The sequence below is a fragment of the Chlamydotis macqueenii genome, chromosome 1 (assembly GCF_036417535.1).
Source record: "Chlamydotis macqueenii isolate bChlMac1 chromosome 1, bChlMac1.mat, whole genome shotgun sequence".
NCBI classification, from domain to species: domain Eukaryota; kingdom Metazoa; phylum Chordata; class Aves; order Otidiformes; family Otididae; genus Chlamydotis; species Chlamydotis macqueenii.
Window position 1 is genome coordinate 215,078,305 of NC_141556.1, and position 18,785 is coordinate 215,097,089.

The 18,785-nt window shown below is 68.0% G+C and overlaps 2 protein-coding genes across 8 annotated transcripts in view; one reads left to right on the forward strand and one right to left on the reverse strand.

The window, feature by feature from the left end:
- Window positions 1-1,234: 1,234 nt before the first annotated feature.
- Window positions 1,235-8,151, reverse strand: RHOG (ras homolog family member G). 3 transcript variants are annotated; one of them, XM_086739846.1, is made up of 2 exons: window positions 8,034-8,151; window positions 1,235-2,356 (listed from the first exon to the last, which is right to left on the reverse strand). In XM_086739846.1, the coding sequence occupies exon 2, from the start codon at window positions 2,316-2,318 to the stop codon at window positions 1,743-1,745; it is 576 nt and encodes a 191-aa protein (XP_086595972.1). In that variant the 5' UTR covers window positions 2,319-2,356; window positions 8,034-8,151; the 3' UTR covers window positions 1,235-1,742. The 3 variants fall into 3 exon arrangements, with proteins under 3 accessions (XP_086595972.1, XP_086595974.1, XP_086595973.1); XM_086739848.1 differs by lacking the exon at window positions 8,034-8,151 and adding an exon at window positions 3,088-3,207; XM_086739847.1 differs by lacking the exon at window positions 8,034-8,151 and adding an exon at window positions 2,938-3,019.
- Window positions 8,152-10,569: 2,418 nt separating this feature from the next.
- Window positions 10,570-18,785, forward strand: part of STIM1 (stromal interaction molecule 1) — an 82,455-nt gene continuing 74,239 nt past the window's right edge. For 2 of the 5 annotated variants that reach the window (XM_086739824.1, XM_086739825.1), the window contains exon 1: window positions 10,572-10,828. In XM_086739824.1, coding sequence (XP_086595950.1) covers window positions 10,720-10,828 — 109 coding nt within the window. In that variant the 5' untranslated portion in view covers window positions 10,572-10,719. Of the gene's footprint in view, window positions 10,829-18,785 lie in introns of all 5 variants that reach the window. The other 3 variants (XM_086739823.1, XM_086739826.1, XM_086739827.1) reach the window with 3 other exon arrangements.

An 18,785-nucleotide genomic window follows, 5' to 3' on the forward strand; every position in this document is an offset into this window, starting at 1 on the left:
AGCAGCCCCACGCCGTGGCACCCACCTCCGCTGCGCCGCCAGCCCCGGCCCTGGGGGCTTGTGGGGTGGCACGGCCCCTCGGGCGCCGGTGACTCGGGACCCCCCCACCCAGCACAGCCCCTCCAGATGATGGTGGGGATGAAGGTCAGGTCCTGCTGCTGCGGTGGGAGGGAGGTACAGCCCTCACGGGGCCGGGCAGCGGGAGCGGGACCCGGCCACGGGGATCCCCGCGGTGGGAGCGGGACTCTGCAGCCCCCCGGGACGAGCCGGGCCATGCGCCAGCGCTGCGCTCCCAGCCCCAGGGGCTTTGCGCCGGCCCCGCGAGGCTCCGGCGAGGCACGGCCCTGGGACGGGGAGCGGGATGGGACGCGGACGCGGCCACCCTGCCTCGCGGCACCCCTCGCCCACGCCGGCCCCCGGCGGCCCCCCGGCTCTGGCCGGGAAACGGCAGCGGGGAACAAAGGCGGCTTGTGGCGGGCGCGGGGTCCCTGCCCTTCCTGCAGGAAGGCCCCGGGCCGGACAAGGGGCCCGTGTGCGCGGCAGCGGGGGCCCTGCCAGGCCTTGCCGGATCCGGCCGCCGGCCAGCACGTGCCGGGGCTGCTGCCAGTCCCTCGCCGCGGCCTCAGCGCTCGCCCACGGGATGCGGGGTCCCCCAGGACGCCCCAGCCCCCGGGCACGGGGCCGTGGGGCTCTGGACTCAGCCTGCGCCTCTGTGGTGGCTGGGGGGGTCCCCAGGAGGGGACCCTGCTCCTGCAGCCCCCTGTGCCCACCCCTGCGGTGTCCCCGTCCCCAGTGTCCCCACTCCCGCCCGGTGCGATGGCCCCATGGCCACCTCCTGCACGGTCCCCATCCCTGTCCCCTGCAGTGTCCCCAAGCCCCCCGCCCACCCCCGGCGCTGCTGCAGGCACCCCAGGCTCGACCCCGGCAGGGCGAGGGGTCCCAGCCCCACTCGGGGACGGGGCACCCGTGTCCCCCCGGGGTGGCCGCAGGGGCGTCCCCGTGCCGGGGGACTGGGCGCGCGCGGGACAGCACAGGAGCCGGGGAGCCTGGGCAGGTCTCTTTATTTAGGGAGAAGCAACTCGGGGAGCGGCTGGTTACAGGAGCGTCCCGCCGCCCCGCGGAGCCCGGCCCCGGCCGGCGCAGGAACCGGCGCAGGAACGCGCTCCTCCGGCAGCACCGCTCCGCGCTCGCCGGGGCTGGGCTCACCCCTAACACCCACCCAGGAGCCCCCCGGGCAGGACAGGGCCGCGCCAAGCGGGGTGCTCGGAGGCGGCCGAGCGCCGGGGCTGGCACGGGGGCTGAGGGCCTCCCCCTGCAGCCCCGCGGGGTCGCCGTGGGGTGCTCGGGGTGGGGGCGGAGGGTCCCCGTGGGGTGCTCGGGGTGGGGGCGGTGGGTCCCCGTGGGGTGCTCGGGGCAGGAGCGGGGTTCGCCCACCGCGGGCGTCCCCTTCTCAGGAAGTGTCGCTCTGTGCCGGGACCGGAGAGGCGTCACCCAAAAAAGCAAACGCTGGCAGCCGGGGCCGGGGCGGGGGTCCCGGGGGGCTGGGGGAGCCCCGCTGCCCCCGGGCGCACGGCCGGTTAGTGCAAACGAGGTCTGTATTATTAAAGCTGGCGGCGTGGGGCTGGCGGCCCCCTCCTGCTGTCCCGGGCGGGGGACAGCGAGGCTCGGGGGGGCGGGCGGGGGGTTCCGGCGGCGGCGGCGCGGGGGGGCTGGGGCAGGATCGTCTCTCGCCGGCCGCCCCGTCACAAGAGGACGCAGGGCTTCTTGGGCTTGGCCGGGACGGGGTTGAGCACGGCCCTCACCGCCTCGGTGAAGACATCCTTGATGCCCTCCTGGTTGAGCGCCGAGCACTCCAGGTACTTGACGGCGCGGATCTGCTTGGAGAGGCTGACGCCCTGCTGGGTGGTGATGGGCGCCTGGTTCTGCTCCTTCAGCCGCTTCATGGTCTCGGGGTTGTTCCTCAGATCCTTCTTGGTGCCGACGAGGAGGATGGGCACGCTGGGGCAGTGGTGGCACACCTCCGGGTACCACTTGTGCTTGACGTTCTCGTAGGAGGGCGGGCTGGCGATGGAGAAGCAGATGATGAAGACGTTGGTCTGGGGGTAGGAAAGCGTCCGCAGGCGGTCGTACTCCTCCTGGCCGGCCGTGTCCCACAGGTTTAAGTTAATAGTCCTGCCGTCCACCGTGTTCTGGGCGCTGTAGTTGTCGAAGACGGTGGGGATGTACTCCTTGGGGAAGGCGTTGGTGGTGTAGCAGATGAGCAGGCAGGTCTTCCCCACCGCCCCGTCGCCCACCACCACGCACTTGATGCTCTGCATCCCCGCGGCTCGGCGTCCCTCGCGTCCCCCTCAGCAGCCTGCGGGAGGGGAGAGGGTCAGGGGAGGGGGACGCGCCGGCGCTGGCATCGCCGTGGTCCCCCCCACGCGGACGCCCCGAGGCCGGAGGGTGCGGGGAGGAGGGCGGCTGACGCTCGCTTCCCGCCCAGTGCATCCCCCCCGCAGCCCCCGTGGTACGCAGCGGCCCGATGGGGAACCGCGTCCCCTGACCCACGGCACACGCGTGTGCTGCCGTGGCTGGCGTGTCCCGGGACCGCGTCGTCCCCAGGACGATGCTCCCAAGGACGGCCAGGCTGGTGCAGCACCGCGCGCTGTGCTGTGCTGTGCCATGCTGTGTGCCCTGCTGTGCGCCATGCCGTGCCGTGCCGTGCCAGGTACGGGACGGAGGGCAGCAGGGCACGCAGCCAGGGGCAGATTTGGGCTGCGGCTGAGCGTGAGCTGCCGCCGCGCGCCCCAGCCCCGGTGCCGCACACGCCAAGCGGGGCCAAGGCCGAACGGTGCCGTGGCTGGGCCGACGTCCGCTCCGGCAGCTGTGTTTATCCCCCCGCCCGGCGCGTTTCCCTGCTCGCCCTCCTCGCGTCCCCTCTGCGATTGCCATTACAGCCGCATCCTGCTCCCCTTCCTGCCGCAGGCCGGAGCCGAGCCCCGCCGGGGCGCGGGGGCACCGCGCGGTGCCGGGACGGGAGGGTGCCCACCCGCGGGGCCCTTTCCCCCGAGCCCGGCGCAGCAGCCGCCGGAGGGGATTGCTCACGGCGGGAGGGTGGTCTCCGCAGCGGCTCACGCGCGGCAGCCGTGAGGGAGCCGAGGGGCCGGGGATGGCGCGTGGGCCCGGAGCGCCGGGCTAGGGGGACACCGCCCTTCTCCGAGCCCCCCGGGGCAGCGCGGCTGGGAATGGGCGAAGGGGCCGTGCCCCCCGCCCCGAGCCCCCGCCGCCGGGCCGGACCCTGCCCGCTCGGATGGGGAAGTCGCTCTTCCTCTTCCCGCCCTGACACCCGGCTTCCTGCCCCGGCGAGGCCGGGTGCGCGCTGACCCCCGCCCTCCTGGCTCCCGGCCCGCGCCGTGCCTCGGTTTCCCCGCTGCGAAAAACGCTTCCAGGGCGCGGGGCGGGGGGAGTCCCGCGTCTCCAGCCTGCGAGCGCGAAGCCGGCCGAGCGCCGGGCCACCCGTGCGGCGCGGGAATGCAGGCGGCTCACAGATCAACACCCGGCAGCCTTCGGCCTCGGCACGACGGCAGCCCGAGCTGCCTCCATGGCCGTGTGGGGCCGACCCCAGGGACAGGCACCCTCCGCGGGCGTGGAATCGCCACCCTGCTGCCCCACGCCGCCACCGGACACCAGCACCTCAGCCCCAACCCGAGGGTCCCGCCGGCCCCGGGCACCCCGCTCGCTCCCTGCCGCTGGGACCGGTGGGACCACGCCGACGCGCTGGGGCCACGGGACGTGGCACCCCACGGCCCCCGCGTCCCCTCCGTCCCGCGCCCATCCCCTCGCTCCGCACAGGGCCAGGGAGGGGGTACCCCCAAACCCCCCAGGGTGGGACGCAGCCGCCCCCATCGCACCATGGCGGGGACCCGGCTGGGACCTGTCTGACCCGGTTTGGCCCCGTGACCCCCTCCGCGAGGCTCGGGGGGCACGGGCACCCTGCTCTCCCTCCGCGGTAGCTGGCAGTGCTGCCGCAGCTTTTTTCCCCCCTTTCCGGATAAACCAGGCTGAAGGAGAGACGGCGCAGAGAAGAGTTTTCCTGGAAAGCCACTTTCGTTCCCATTTCAGATTTGAGGTCCCCCCTCTTCCGGGCCGAGGGCCGGCAGGCGCTGGGTGGCCGCAGCTGCAGCCAGCCGCTCCCCGGCCGACGTGAACCCAAACTGGGCTGCGCTTCGTGAAAGCCCCCACAGTTATTCCTAAACGCGAGCTTTTGGTTTTCTTTGCAAAACCGTCCTCGCCGCGGGGCCCCGGGGAGCGGCCGAGTCCCCGGGGAGCGCGTGGGCAGGGCGGGAGGTGCACCGAGCGGCACCGGGCTCAGCCGGGCCGGGGGGGAGAAAACCCCCCAAACCAGGGGTGCAGGAGCTGCCACCCGCGGGTGGCACCCCCCAAGCCCCCGGGCCGGGGTCCCCCAGGGCCGCGACATGGGGACAGCACGTCCCGCGTGCCATCACCCGGCTGAGGTGGGAGCGAAGGCCGAGCGCGAACCCCGCACCCCTGAAGCGGCCGGGGGACCCGGGGGGGCTGGCGGTGGGACCGCTGCGCCGGGGCGCGAGAGCATCGCTGCTACCGGGAAACGGGGGGAAGGAGGCCTGGCCCCCCGGCCCCCGCGCCCCACGGCCTGGCCCCGCAGCAGGGAACCGGAGGAGGAAGAGGAAGAGGCACCCCCGCCCCAGCGGGACCCCTGCCACCCTCCGCTCGGCCGGGACGTGGGGTGCCGGGGTGCCGGGGCCGGTGGGCGAGCAGGGCTGCAGGTGACGCGCCGTGACCCCCCCTCGCCCCATCGCCACCCCCGGGATGGGACGCGCGACTCAGCTCCGCTTCGGCGGAAAAGGGAAGCGGAGCCGGCTCGCCGCCCCCACGGCCAGGGCGGCCCCTCGCGGGGTTTTCCGCCGGGGGAGCAGGGCAGGGACCCCCGTGGGCAGGGACCCCCATGGGTCCCCTCCTGCCGCCGGCCCGGCACCCAAACCTGACCAAACCACACCACAGCGCGCGCCCTGCGCCCCACACCCTGCGCCCCACGCCCCACGGGCGGCGCACCCACCCTGCGCCCCGCAAACCGCATCGCACCCGCGCGCGGCCCACCCCGCGCCCCACCCCAGGCACCCTGCACCCCACTCCCACCGCAGGCACCCCCCACCGTCCCGGACGGGCGGAGCTGGGGCTGCAGGGCTGGGGGTCCGCGGGCGCGGTGGGCCGGGGTCGCCCCGGCTCTGCGGGGAGGGCAGCGCAGCACGGCCCCCCCGGCGCTGCCGCCGGCAGAAAGAGGAAATGAATGAAATCTGTAAATACCGAGCAGGGACCCCACGGGGCCAAGCGCGCCGGCTGCGCGCCCCGGGGAGCGGGGCAGTTTCGGTGCTGGCGTGGGTTCGGCACTGGCGCAGCCGAGACGGGGTCCCCGCTCTGCGCGGCGTGGCCTGGGGCGCGATGGCGCCCGTACCCCCGCTCTGCGCCCGGCCCTGCGGTCCCCGCTGAAATAACCGCCACGCTGAGTCGCAGGATTTCGATTTTCCTCATTTTTCCAGCTGCGGGCCCGTCGTGACTAATTTCCTCATTTTATTTCCCTCCCCGGCCGGTGAGCTCTGCCGCCGGGTCCCGCGCAGCCCCTCGTGCCGGCAGCACCGGCTCCGGACAAGCAGCCCCCGGCCAGGGCCGGCCCCGGCCAGCAAACCCCCTCCCGAGCCAGCGGTGGGACGCGGCCGGCGTCAGCCAGAGCGGCCGCCGGCGTCGGGGGGATCCTGGGCCAGCCGAGGGATGGGGGGGGGTGGATGGAAAGGGATGGACGGATTTGGGGGAATGGATGGGATGGATGGACGACAGCTGGATGGGAGGATGGATGGATTTGGGGGATGGATGGATGGATTTGGGGGATGGATGAGTGGATGGATGATGGATGGAATGGAATAGATGGATTTGGGGGATGCTTGGGATGCATGGATTTGGCAGATGGATGATGGACGGATGGATTTGGATGGGAGGACGGATGCATTTGGGGGATGGATGAGTGGATGGATGAGGGATGGGATGGATTTAGGGGATGGATGAGGGTTGGGTGGGGCCAGCCAGGCCAGGCCACGCTGCACGGCCTGCGGGTGAGAAAACAGCCCCGCTGACACCGACAGCGGAGGCGCAGCCGCAGCACGGTGTCCCGCACACCAGCACCGGGCCAGTTTGGCACCTCCCGACGCTACGGCCGCAGCGAAGCGCACACCACACCACACCGGCACCACTGCTGCCACGAGCTGTGCCGGCCTCGGACACAGCCCGGCATCACCAGAAATGCACCCGCGCCGCCCCAGCGCCGCCGTCGCCGCCCACCCCAGCCAAGACACCCGCCGCAGCTCAGCCCCGACGGACAACGTCCCTGCACGCAGCCCCCTCTCCAGAGGCGACCCCAAACGAAGGGGTGCGCAAAAGGAGGTCGTGGCGCAGCCCCACCATCCGGCACACAGCGCCAGGCCTGCGGCGGGCACGGCCGCATGGCCTCTGCCGAGCACGTGCCCGTGGCAGCGCGTTGCAGTGCGCACCCCGTGTCGCAGCGGGTGACAGTGGGTGCAGGTGACGTGGGCGTCGCGGGGCGGGCGGTGTTGCAACGGGCGCTGCAGTGAGGCGCGGCGCGTGTCGGAACGGAGCTGCTGCAGGGCGCGCGCAGTGCGGTGCCGTGCGCGGGTGTTGCAGGGGATGCAGGGTGCGTGCAGTGCCCCGCAGCGTGCTGGGTTGTACCTTTCAGGGGGTGCAGTGGGTGTTGCAGTGGGGTGTCTGGGGCGCAGTGGGTGCAGTGGGCAGTGCAGAGGGTAGCGCAAGGGGCAGTCGGTGCAGTGCCGTGGGGGCAGTGGAGCAGTGGGCGCTCTGGGTGCAGTGCAGGGGATGCAGTGGGTGCAGTGCAGGGGATGCAGTGCAAGGGGCAGTGGATGCAGTGGGTGCAGTGCAGCGGGTGCAGTGCAGGGGATGCAGCGGGTGCAGTGCAGGGGATGCAGGGGATGCAGTGGGTGCAGTGCAGCGGGTGCAGTGCAGGGGATGCAGTGAGTGCAGTGGGTGCAGGGGATGCAGTGGGTGCAGTGCAGCGGGTGCAGTGCAGGGGATGCAGCGGGTGCAGTGCAGGGGATGCAGTGCAAGGGGCAGTGGATGCAGTGGGTGCAGTGCAGCGGGTGCAGTGCAGGGGATGCAGCGGGTGCAGTGCAGGGGATGCAGTGCAAGGGGCAGTGGGTGCAGGGGATGCAGTGGGTGCAGTGCAGGGGATGCAGTGGGTGCAGTGGATGCAGTGGGTGCAGTGCAGCGGGTGCAGTGCAGGGGATGCAGCGGGTGCAGTGCAGGGGATGCAGTGCAAGGGGCAGTGGATGCAGTGGGTGCAGTGCAGCGGGTGCAGTGCAGGGGATGCAGTGAGTGCAGTGGGTGCAGGGGATGCAGTGAGTGCAGTGGGTGCAGGGGATGCAGTGGGTGCAGTGCAGCGGGTGCAGTGCAGGGGATGCAGCGGGTGCAGTGCAGGGGATGCAGCGGATGCAGTGCAGCGCGTGCAGTGCGGCGCAGCGCCCCCTGGCGGGCAGTGCAGCCCGGGCAGGGCCCTGCCCTTCGCCCCGGGAGGGGGAGGGCGGGGGCCGGGGCCGGGGCGCTGGGGGCCGGGGCCGGTCGGGTCGGGTCAGTTCCGTCCCCGCTCTGTCCCGCTCTGTCCCGCTCTGTCCCGGTTCAGCCCCCGCAGCCCCGCCGCTCCCCGCGCAGCCCCGCTCCCAGCCCCGCGCCCCGGACCCCCAAAGCCCCCGGTAGCCCCGCACCCCCAGAACCCCGCACCCCCCCGGTAGCCCCGCACCCCCAGACTCCCGCACCCCCCGGTAGCCCCGCACCCCCAGCATCCCGGCCCCCCGCAGCCCCCCGCCCCGCTCCGCACCCCCGGGGCTCCTCCCGCCGCCCCGGCCCGGCCCCGGTCCCGATCCCGGTACCGGTCAGGACGGGACCCCGGCAGCGGGACCCCCCCCCCCGGCCCTCGCCCCCCGCCCCGCACTCACCCCGGGACATGGCGCGGCGGGCGCGGGGCCGGAGCGGCGGCGGCGGCAGCGGCGGGACGAGGAGGAGGAGGAGGAGGAGGAGGGGGGGGAAGGAGCGGGGGGAGGAGGAAGTCGGCGGCCGCCTCCCCCCGCCGCCCCGGGCGGGCCCGCGGAGAAACTTCCCCCCCCCGCCCGCCGCTTCCTCCGGGCCGGGCTGGGGGCTCCCGGGGGCTGCGGCGCCCCGCGCCCCTCGGCATCGCCCCCCGGAGCCCCCCGCCCGGAGCGGGGTCCGGATGCCGCCGGGAGGGGGGGTGCGGGACCCTGGGCTGGGGGTGCGGGACCGCGGGCTGGCGGTATGAGAGCTGGGCTGGGGGTGCGGGACCCAGGTTGGGGTGCGGGACCCTGGGCTGGGGGTGTGGGACCCCAAACTGGGGGTGCGGGACCCCAAACTGGGGGTGCAGGAGCCTGAGTTTGGGGTGTGGGATCCCAAGTGGGAGTGCGGGACCCCAGGTTGGGGTGCGGGACCCTGGGCTGGGGGTGCAGGATCCTGAGGGGGGGGTGCAGGACGCTGGGCTGGGGGTGCAGGACCCTGGGCTGGGGGTGCAGAGCCCCAGAGGGGGGATGCAGGACGCTGGGCTGGGGGTGCGGGACCCCAGGTTGGGGTGCAGGACCCTGGGCTGGGGATGCAGAGCCCCAGAGGGGGGGTGCAGGACGCTGGGCTGGGGGTGCAGGACCCTGGGCTGGGGGTGCAGGATCCTGAGGGGGGGTGCAGGACGCTGGGCTGGGGGTGCAGGACCCTGGGCTGGGGGTGAGGGGGGGTGCAGGATCCCGGGGGGACGGTACGAGAGCTGAGCTGGGGGTGTGGGACTCCAGAGTGGGGGTGCGGGACCCCGGGCAGGGGGTGCAGAGCCCCAGAGGGGGGGTGCGGGAGCCCGCCCCCTCCCCAGCACCGGGCTGCAGGCCGGGGGCCGATCCTGTGGCAGGGTTGGGGCCCTGGGACCCCGCATGTCCTGGCCCAGCCCCTGGGACACGGCGCAGGATGGGGCCCTGCAGCCCCCCAGGCCGGGCTGGGGCGAGAGGTGCTGGGCTTCCCGGCTGGTGGGGTTGGGGACGGGGCTGGGGCCCCCTGAGCACGGCCTTGTCCTGCGGGGTCAGGGCCGGAGGAGACCCTGAGGGTCCCAGCAAAGGCCGGGTCCCCCAAACTGGGGGTCCCCGAAAGGGCCAGGTCCCTCCCAGCAGCCCCCAGAGGCAGCATCCACAGCCCCCCCGGGGGCAGGGGGGTCCCGTGCGGGACCCATCCTCATCGCAGGGTGCGTCTGAGCCATGGGGGGCCGCCTGTACCCGGGACGTCCCCCCGCAGCAGCGTGGCTGGGACCCCACCGGGACCCCTCAGCCTGGCAGCGGCCCGTGGCCCCCGATGCTGCTCGCTCCCTGCGTGCCCAGCCGCGCTCTCCGTCCCGGGCACCCCCCGGGCCAAGCCCCCCGCCCCGTATCCGCGGCGCCAGGGCGGTGCCTTTTGGGGCAGCGGGGCTGGAGCGGGATGGGATTTGGCTTCCAGTGGCCGTGAGGCGGTTGTGGGGCCAGATCCGATCCCTGCGGGGAGCTTCGCTTTCAGCCTCGCTGCCGAGGGGAATGGACCCGTAAAACAGCCCCTGGGCCTTCCTGTCCCCCCCGCCGTGGCCAGTGGGCTCTGGGTGCCGGTGGCCACGAGCCTCGATGGCACCAATCGTGTGGCAGCCCAGGCCTGGCTGTGGGTGACCGTGGGCACTCGGGCATCAAAAGGGCCCTGTCCTGATGTGTCGGGGTGCTCTGAGGAGCCGGGGTGCTGGTGAGCCGCGGTGCCCTGACAATCCCTCTCCGGGGCTGGAGGCGGGATGCCCTCAGTGAGGTCACCCATCCAGGCGTCACACGCAGGCACCCCTGCTTAGCTTCCGCGCCTCGCCAGCAGCCCGCGCCCAGCCTGGGCGTTCCCGTTCTGTGCCCGCCAGAGGGCGCTGCGGCTCAGCTGCGGGCGCGGGGAGCCCGGCGGAGGCGGGGGGGGGAGGAAGTGTGAGGGGCGTGGCCAGCTGCTCGCCCCTGATTGGTCGGGCGGCGGGGCGGTCCCGCCCCGCGGAGGGACTCGCACGGCGGCGGTTGGCTCCGCCCCCTGTCACCGAGCGTGCGGCCGCGGCGGCGCCAGGGCCCGGTGCGCGGCGGAGCGCGGAGGGGGGCCGGGGGGGTGCCTGGAAGAGACCACCGCCACGGCGGGGGGGTGCGGGCTGTCCCGGGAGAGACTGCGGCGGTGTCCCGGGAGAGCCCGCTGCGGGGAGCGAGCGGAGAGGTTATACCGGGGCGGAGGGGGGTGTCCCGGTAGAGACCACGCTGAGGAGGAGGGGGGAGCAGGGTTGTCCCGGGAAGAGACCACTGCAGCGGGGGGGGGGGGGGGGGCAGAGCTCTCCCGGGAGAGACCACTGCAGCGGGGCGCGGGGGGGAGGCCGTCCCGGGAGAGACCACAGCGGGGGAAGGGGGGGCCGGCACCGAGCCCGGTGGCAGTTGCCCGGTGCGGGGCAGCGGGAGGCCGGGCCCGGGCGGGAATACCGGGAAGTAACCGGCCACCCCCCCTCAGCTGCGGGGTACGGCGGAGCGAGGAGCGGAGCGGCCGGGCCCAGCGCCCGGGGGCCGATGCCGAGGAGCAGCTGACAGCGGCGGGGGCTTCGGCGGCGCGGGGATGGATTTGCGGTGGGGAGCGGCCCTGTGGGTGCTGTGCGGCCTCCTCCTGCAGCAGGGCCGCGGCGAGCGGCCCCCCGGCTCCCACCTGGACGAGGCGGCCATCGCAGGTGAGACCGGTCCCGTGTGCCGCGGCCCCCTTCGCGCCGGGCCGGGCCGGGCTGGGCTGGGCTGGGGGCAGTTGCTGGGGTTACTGGGAAGGAGGGGCTGCAGCCGCGTCCCGGCCTCGGGGCAAGGGGCGCAGGGCCAGAAGTAGCCCGCGTTTGTTTCTGTGACGGGCTCCGGCTGTGGGCTAACGAGAGTGCTTTGCAGCGAGTTTGGGGTCGTGACACTGTGTTCAGAAAATGGCACTGTTTTCATCTCTATTTATTTATTTATTTATTTTAAGGCCGTTCCCAGGCGGGCGGGGGGTGAGGGACCCCAGGGCTGCGTGGCCCTGCTCGGCGGCTGAGCCTTTCCCACCTCTCAGCCCTGGAGAGCGGGGCTGCAGAGACCTCACAGCCAGCCAGTCTGCCTTCCCCCTTGTTTCCCTCCCCTCCATCCCAAAGCCAGCAAAATAAAAAAAGAAAGGGGAAGCCCGAGCCCCTCCGGACTCGGGTGGATTTTCTCCCGAGACCCAAGCTTTGCTGGCCCCCTGCAGCCAGAGCCGGCCTCCGCGGAGGAGCCGGGAATCGGCGAAGCCACCGTGGGCACGGGTGCGTGCTGTGTGTCCTTGTGACGGTCCCCGAGGTCAGAGCTGCCATGCTCGGGGAAACGTGCCTTCAGTTGGCGGCGGCGGGGCGGAGACCCTCCGCTCTCCGTTGCGGCAGCGCCGAGCTCTTGCACGCCGTCGAGAAGTCCGGCGAGCCGTGGCCGGGGCGCAGCGCGGGTGGAGCAGTAAGCTGCCGTGTGGAGGGGTGGCTCCCGCCGGAGGCGAAGCGCTGCCGGCCTGGGTGCGAGCCACCCCTCGCAGCGCGACTTTCGCACAGCTGTCAGCATCTGCCTGGCTCTGCTCTTCCGCCGCCTTCGTCCGCAGCCTGATCCGCTCCGGAGCGCTGCCTGGCCCCGGCTTCCACGGGGGAAGACGTGCCGGTCCAGGGCGGTAGAAGAGGCGGTGAGCCCCCCGAAACGCGGGCTGCGGCGGGGAGGTGCCGCGTTTGGCACCCCGCCTCGCCGAGGTTTCGGGCCGCTGCGTTGGCGGGGGCCGGGACTGGAGCTCGCGAGCGGGCTTTGGCTGCGGTGGAGGGTGCCAGCGCGGGCGTTGGCGGCGATCGGGATGGAAGCCGCGGCAGCGGCGTTGCCAAGAGGGCGGGTCAGTCGGTGCACGGCGGTGGGAGCAGGGCGAGTCCCTGCGGCCGCGGTACCGCGCGAGCGACCGGGGGCTCGGTGTCTGGTTCCTGCGCAGGCAGGCTGTTTCATCTCGGCGCCGTGATCATTTGTGTGACTTTTTTTTTTTTCCTAATACCGAGTGCATGCTGGCTGTTCCGTAAGAAGTTTCTTTTAATGTTCTTCATACGTGATCCTAAACCCTTAGGCCGGTTCATGTCCAGTCTGCTCCATTAAGGAAACTGGATCTCTGCCGTCCTTCTGATGAAGCAAGGTTTGCGCCTCCAAGGAATTTCCAGATGAGTTATTTTTGGAGGCCCTGCAGAAGTGTGGCAGCCCTGGTGATTCAGCTGCTGAGTTGCTCTTCTCTCTGAGCAGAGGCCGGGCAGGCAGGCCGGGAGCGCTCCGGGGACCCGGCCTCTAATTAAACCACCTACAGCTGGGCTTTTCCTGCAAGAGAGGTGCTTTTCCTTACCCTTGGTTTCTCACGGCTGGCACGTTCTAGCTAATTGTGGGTTTGAAAACCTGCAGGGCAGCGCGTGGCGCCGTGCAAGGGAACGGCCGGTTACGGGTTGAAACCCAAAATGTGCAGACGAAGGCGCTCAGCAAGGGGTTTGCGGGCTCCGAACGCGGGTGGCTCGCGGCGGGGCTGCGCTGCGTCCCTTGCTGGGGTAGCTGGGATGTTCAGCGGCGCTTGCTGCGCTCTGCTAACGCAGCTTAACGCTAACGCGTCCTCTGAGATCGCTTGGCCGTTTGCTTTTTAGCTTCCAGGGCTGGTGCTCGGTGGCGTGCGGCGACTGTCCTCAGACAGCACGTGACGCTTTCCCTCGCGTGTTCCCTGGCAGCGGAACACGAGGGTTGCGTTGGTTGCGCACACATCTGCGATCGCACAGGCTCTGATCCTGAACCAGGCGTAGGTGTTTGGTGCGTTTCTGAAAGTGAAAGGGTTCATTTTTCACAATTTCTGAAAGTGAAAGGGTTCATTTGTTTTTTTGGTTTGTTTTTTTTTTTTTTGGACATAACATAATTTTAATGGCAAAAAAATTGGCAGCACCCGTCACTTTTCCCTGGAAAAGAGAAATTTTTCAGGAGGTGCAGGGAAGTGTTGTTTGTAGAGAGCAGAAGCGTGAGTTCTAGCGGTGTTTGCTCGTTGGGCGCAGTTCCTGCGGTTCCTGTGCACGCTCCAGGGATGCATCGGCGTGCTTTATCGAGGATCGGTTTGTTTCTGATTCCTGAGGTATTCCTTTTTTTTTTTAAGTAAGATTTTGAAAGGGGTGGTTTGATCCGTGGAAGAACATTAGATTTGGTGACTGAACTCCAGAGAAAACCAGATTTTCTCCTGGCTTTGGCTTGTTCAAAGGCAAACGTTGCTGGTGAGTGCTTAATCTTTGATCTTTTCCTGCCTGTATCAGATGTAAGCCGGGTTACGCCGAAAGCGCAGGAGCCATTTCGCAAGACATAGAGGTGGTGTGTGCTTTCGGGCCCCGGACAGCCGCTCTGCGGTCCCACCCCGGAGCAGCGCGGACCCCAAGAGGCGCTCGGCCTGCCCCGTCTCCCGGCAGCCTGGTTTTGCGCTCGAACGCATGTTTCAGAGCAACGCGGTGTCGTGAAGGCGGCCGGTCCCCCGCCGCGGCGCAGGATGTGCTGGCAGTCACTCTGCTGTCATTGTTTTCACCCGCTGCGGTTATTTTTAGCATCGATTTGTCTGGCCGCAGCGTCCAGCCCGGGGATCGTTCGTACACCCCCGCTCTAAAGGGCCAAGAGAGGCTCCTCGCGTTACAAACATTACTTGGTGGGTTCTTCCTCTTTCCAGTTACTTGCTGGAATCTGTCAGTCGCCCGAGTCTGACCTATTTATCGCAGGTTTTGTTCACTTTACTGTTGGCAGTAGCGCTTATCAGAACAGTCTGGCGTTACGGCAAATGCTTTTCCAAAGTTGTACGTGCACCATCAGCTATTTTGGTCAAGAGTTTTTAAACTTTACCTCAGTAAAAACAGTAAGTTTGCTCAGTAGCCTGCTTCTCATTAAATCACGTTAACCGGTGTCAGTGAGGTTGCTCTTCTTCATTTTTTACTGGATTGCCCTCTGTGCAGAGCGGCGCGGGTGGGCAGTGAAACGTCACTGCCGCTGCCAACGCTGGGGCCGTCGGGGTGGGCTTCAGGTGTGTTTGTAGGAGATCCAAGGAAAACCGACTGCGAAGGGGCCGGGCCTCGCGTGACTGGGACTGCTTCCTGGTTCCCGTAGTCCTGGTGCCTTGCATCTGCAGCTCTCTGCTTTGCTGGAGTCGTACCTGCTCCCTCTCCCTGCAGGAATGTGGAAACAGTGCCGCTCCGCGTTCCCCTCAGCCCCACTTCATTTTGTGTTGGGATTGCTGCCCGTGATCCCCCATCCGCGGGGACGCGGGGCCTGGGAGGCCTGGGCCCTCGTTTGGCTCCCCGTTCTGGCATCGTTTCGACAGACCGGGGATCCTGGCCTGGATTTCCCGTCTCTTTCCTGCAGCGGTTCAAAGATGGGCTCTGGAGAGCGCGATGAGATTGACTCATTTTCCGGGCGACGCAAACCCCGTGCGCCGGGGGGGCCGGTAAGGGGCTGGACGCCCTGGTGCGGCGGTGGCACGGGGCAGGGTTTGGCATGTACTCACACGGTGGCACAAGGGCTCCTCTTCCCCTTCCTTTCTCATTCTGCCGGTGCCCGTCTCCCGCTTCCCTGTCCTGATTCCTCGCTCACAAGACTTCTGGAGTCGTCTCTGCTGCTGTTCCAGTGGTGTTTAAGACGCGAGGTTCTCACCGCGGCCGGGGGGGTCAGTGTGTTACCAGAAGGCAAATTATGACAGTATTAAGATGGTATCACCACAAAACCTGAAAGCGTGTGCTCAGAGCTACTGTCTGCCTGCAGCACTCAGAGCCTGAGCCAGACGTAGAACCAAGGAGCATGGGTGTTAACAAGGCGTGATAAAGGGGGGCCACAGCCACCGGCTTTTAACCAGGCGTTCATTTGGTAGGGGAGAAGACATTTCTGGATGAGGATGCTGTGCCCAGGCACTGCAGTGAGCACCGCGGTCCTGTCACTCGGAGGCGCGGGGCTGTATTGAAAGCGAAGCCCTTCCTGCAAAGCCTGTACGCCGCAAAGAGATGCGTTTGGGGCTTCGAAATCACGGTGACGCCTTTGAGGCGTGAGGAGAACGTGCGCTTGGGTGGTGCCGTCTGGAGGCTCGGAGTCCTGCGGGGTGGGAGCACCCCACGAGCGGGTGGTTCCTTCTTTGTCTGCCGATGTGAACGTTGCCGTCGCTGGCTGCCGAGTTAAGGAAACATTGCGTTAGTGCGTTTGTTTCGTGGTGCTAAGCTGACGTCGCTCGCCGAAATGCCAAAATCCACGTCTGTCCTCTGTTCCTTTGCCAGAGCCTCTGATTTCAGCCGCTGCAGCCCGTAAGATGCTTTTGTGCGTTGCCTTCGGAAACAGGCTTATCAGCTGAGGTCAGGAGATCAGCGTAAAGGCAGCGGTGTTGGTACAAGCAGCTAAGTGGGACACCGGTGATCTGGCGGCTCTCTGGTGTTGGTTAACTCCGGTGCTGTGCAAACAGAACCGCTGCAGGATTTCATCCCCCCGTTCGGGTGCTGGAAAGCTCTGAATCCTCCCGCGCTGGCCCGCGGCCTCGGGGAGGTGCAGGACCCGGCTTGCCGGAGCGCACCGTCCCTCTGGAGACTCCTGACCCCGCCTTTCCCACGGGCACGGGGGAGCTGGTGAAATGGCACCTGCCACGCTTGTCTTGCTTTGCGATGAAATGTTTTCTAAAGGAGTCTTCACCTCCAGGACTGGAAGGATTTTGCTGCTGTGCCCTTTGCGTCGGCTGCAGTCAGCTCTTTCCGTGCGCTTTCGCTGAGCAGCAGTTGCACACGCGAGTAGCAGCTTTGGGCTGGGCAGGGGACGAAAAGTGGTTTTGGAGAACACTCGGAACGCTCTGCCAGGAGCTGTTCGTTACCGCTCGGTTGGAAACCTCGGCGGAGGGCACAGCCTTTACTTGGTTAGAAATGAAACTCCTCTCGAGGAATCGCCGTTCTGAGGGCGGGAGAGGTTGTCTTCTGGCGTCAAAGCGCGGCCTCGTGTAGCAGAGGAGCGGGGCTGGCTGGAACGACCGTGCGCTGGGGCTGGTAGCGCAGCCGGGGAGCTCCTGGCTCCCGCCTGCTGATTCCCTTCCCTGTGCTGGCCCAGAAACTTGGAGCGATGCTCAGCTGGATCGGAGAGCGGATTTTTTTTCTTTTTTCATTTAAATGTATTTATTTATTACTTTGAAAAGCAACTTTCTTCACGCCTCGTGTGCCGCCCAGGTGGTACTTGGAAAGGGGCAGCGTTGCCGCTGCCGGGAGGCTCTGTGCTGGCCTGGGCTGGAGGTGAGCTCTCTGGAGCGTTTGTTTCTCAGGAGCTGTGCCGGACTGAGTACGTACAAAGCTCGTGTTCAGACTTTCCAAGCCACTTACGGCCTTCGCCCTCACCGCATCCCAGTGGGAGAGAAAAGCCTGACTTTAACTTCGGCCGCCTGGAGAGCGCGGGGGGGGAGGCTGCGCTGCCGGAGCGCAGGCCGGAGCATCAGGGCAGGGATGCGGGTGACCTCGTGTCGTGCCCGACTGTGGCGGCCCCGAGATGCCTGGAGGAGAAAACAGACCCGGCACGTGACTGCAAACAGAGACCGACTGCGGTTGCTGAGCCTTTTCGGTGTCTTCATCGCCGAATCCTCTTTTCTCAGGGCTGTGCCTTACACAACGCCCTGGTCGCTCCGTCCCCCGCGGTCCGTGGCGGCCTGCAGCAGCTCTGGCACGGCCGTCGCTCGTCGTGCGGATCAAGGCCCGACTCAGGTTCCTCCGTAAATGTGCAGTCCTGAAACGAGCTCCTGCTGGGAATAACAAAGACTGTGGCGGATTTTCTTTATCTCTGCAAAAACTGTGCCTGTTGGTTTGGCCTCTCCTGAGGCGAGGCACGCGTACAGGTGTGCACGTGGGGAAGCCCAAAGCAGCAATCCCCCGTCCGTCCTTTCCTCTCGGGAGGGAATGAAGGAATAAACGTGCGCTGAGGCCTCCTGACGTCCCTTAGGGCGTGGCCGGCAGGCTCTGGGATGCTTTGGTGGTCGTGGGGAAACGGAGCGTGCCTCGTCTGAAAGGGAGTAAGGAGGAAAAAAAATATCGCTTTTCTGTTGCCTGCTGGGTTTGTGTTTGGCTCGTGGGCTGCGTGGTGGACACCGGTACATCATAGTTCTCCGCTCGCTAAGTGCTCTCACCTCCTCTTCCTCCGGGCAGGGGACAGATGTCTGTCCGTGCACGCTGTGCTTTAGCTACCGCGGGGCAAACCGCGCTATCGTGCGGTGAGTTTTATTTCCGGATCTGCCTGGGTTTTGGTGAGGGAAGGGAAGCAGAAGGGCATCCTGGTGTAATTCCACGTGGATTTGTTTGTTACAAGGAGGGTGTACGAGCAGGTGGTTGTCTGAAAGGCGATAGTTTTCCATGAGGTTGTCCCTCTGCTTCTAAAAATTCTCCTTCTGCTTATTCAACTTGGAGGCTGCGCTGATTAAAAAAGGCGCCGGCGGTGGCACTTGTCCCGTAGTGTTCTCAACGGCCAGGTTCAGTGCCAAGCTTGGTGACCCTTCTGCTGCCTGCACTGCTTGAGTGTAACCGGCCTCGTGTTTTGTTTTTCAAAGTCCTAATTGTGCAGCTTATTAGTGTTGAAAAACCTGTTTACCTCGTTAATTAGTGTTACTTTATTCCTCCCTATCTAGCTTTGTTCCTAAACTCCTAAGCAGGCAGAGCAAGCTGGGGACTGGGGCGTGGTGGTTCTGACTGGGGCAGCTCTGGGATTACCACCGGAACGAGCCCCCTCGTAGCCGGCGGGGTACGTCTGCCCGGGGCGGTGCGGCTGCCTTGGACCGCGCTGCGGATACCGCTGGGGCAGGGCTGCCCGCGGGACGCGGCAGGCAGGGCTTTGTGAAGCCCTCTTTGGGTGAAGGTCTGCCCTGCGAGCTGGGAATCCCGCTGGTCCTGGGCTGGGAGAGGAGATCCGATAACCCCTCGTTACAGCATCGTCAGGGCTATTAATAACGCGGCTTTCTGGCCTCTCGTCCGCTCTCTCCCTGTTACGGAGCGCGGCCTTGGGGCCCTTCTCTTTCCTCACCCCTCCTGGGGGGCTCCGGCTGGCTGCTGGCGGTTGGGCTGGTCCGTGCGCGCGGGCAGCGCTGACCCGTCCGCCCCAGGCGGGTCTCCGGAGGGCTTTGACTTGCCCTTTCCCTTCGCTTTCATCAGCCCCCGCAGCCCCGCGTGATTAATGTTCTGGCACCTCCGTACTCCGGTTCATTTTTTAGCAGTCGATGCCAGTCCTCAGGCAGGCGCGGATGATGGACTCTTAAATTAAGCCGTTGCTCGTTACTCATGTGGCACGCGGGGGCTTCGAGGACCTTCGGCCTCACACTGCGAGCGTATGAGTTAAAACCAGCGCTGTGCCAGCGCGGCTCACCTGGGAGCGGAGCGTTGGGCAGCGGGCTGGAAGCGTTTCCGGTGAATTCTTCTGTTCACTTCCTAAAACTGATTAAACGTCAAACTTGGCTGCCGCGGCGGGGTCGGTGCGGCTGTGTATTGAGATGAGCGTGGCTGTGCCGCCCCGCTGCAGGGCTGGGAGCGGGGCGATCCCGCAGCGATGGCACCGCTGTGCCCGCGTCGCAGCGTTTGGTTTTCCTGGCAGCGAGGGGACGAAGCGCCCGCCTCTGCAGCCGCTGCGAGAATC

What these genes read in the sequence shown, in the direction of transcription:
- RHOG (XM_086739846.1), bottom strand. Translation starts at nt 2,318, where the DNA reads ATGCAGAGCATCAAGTGCGTGGTGGTGGGCGACGGGGCGGTGGGGAAG.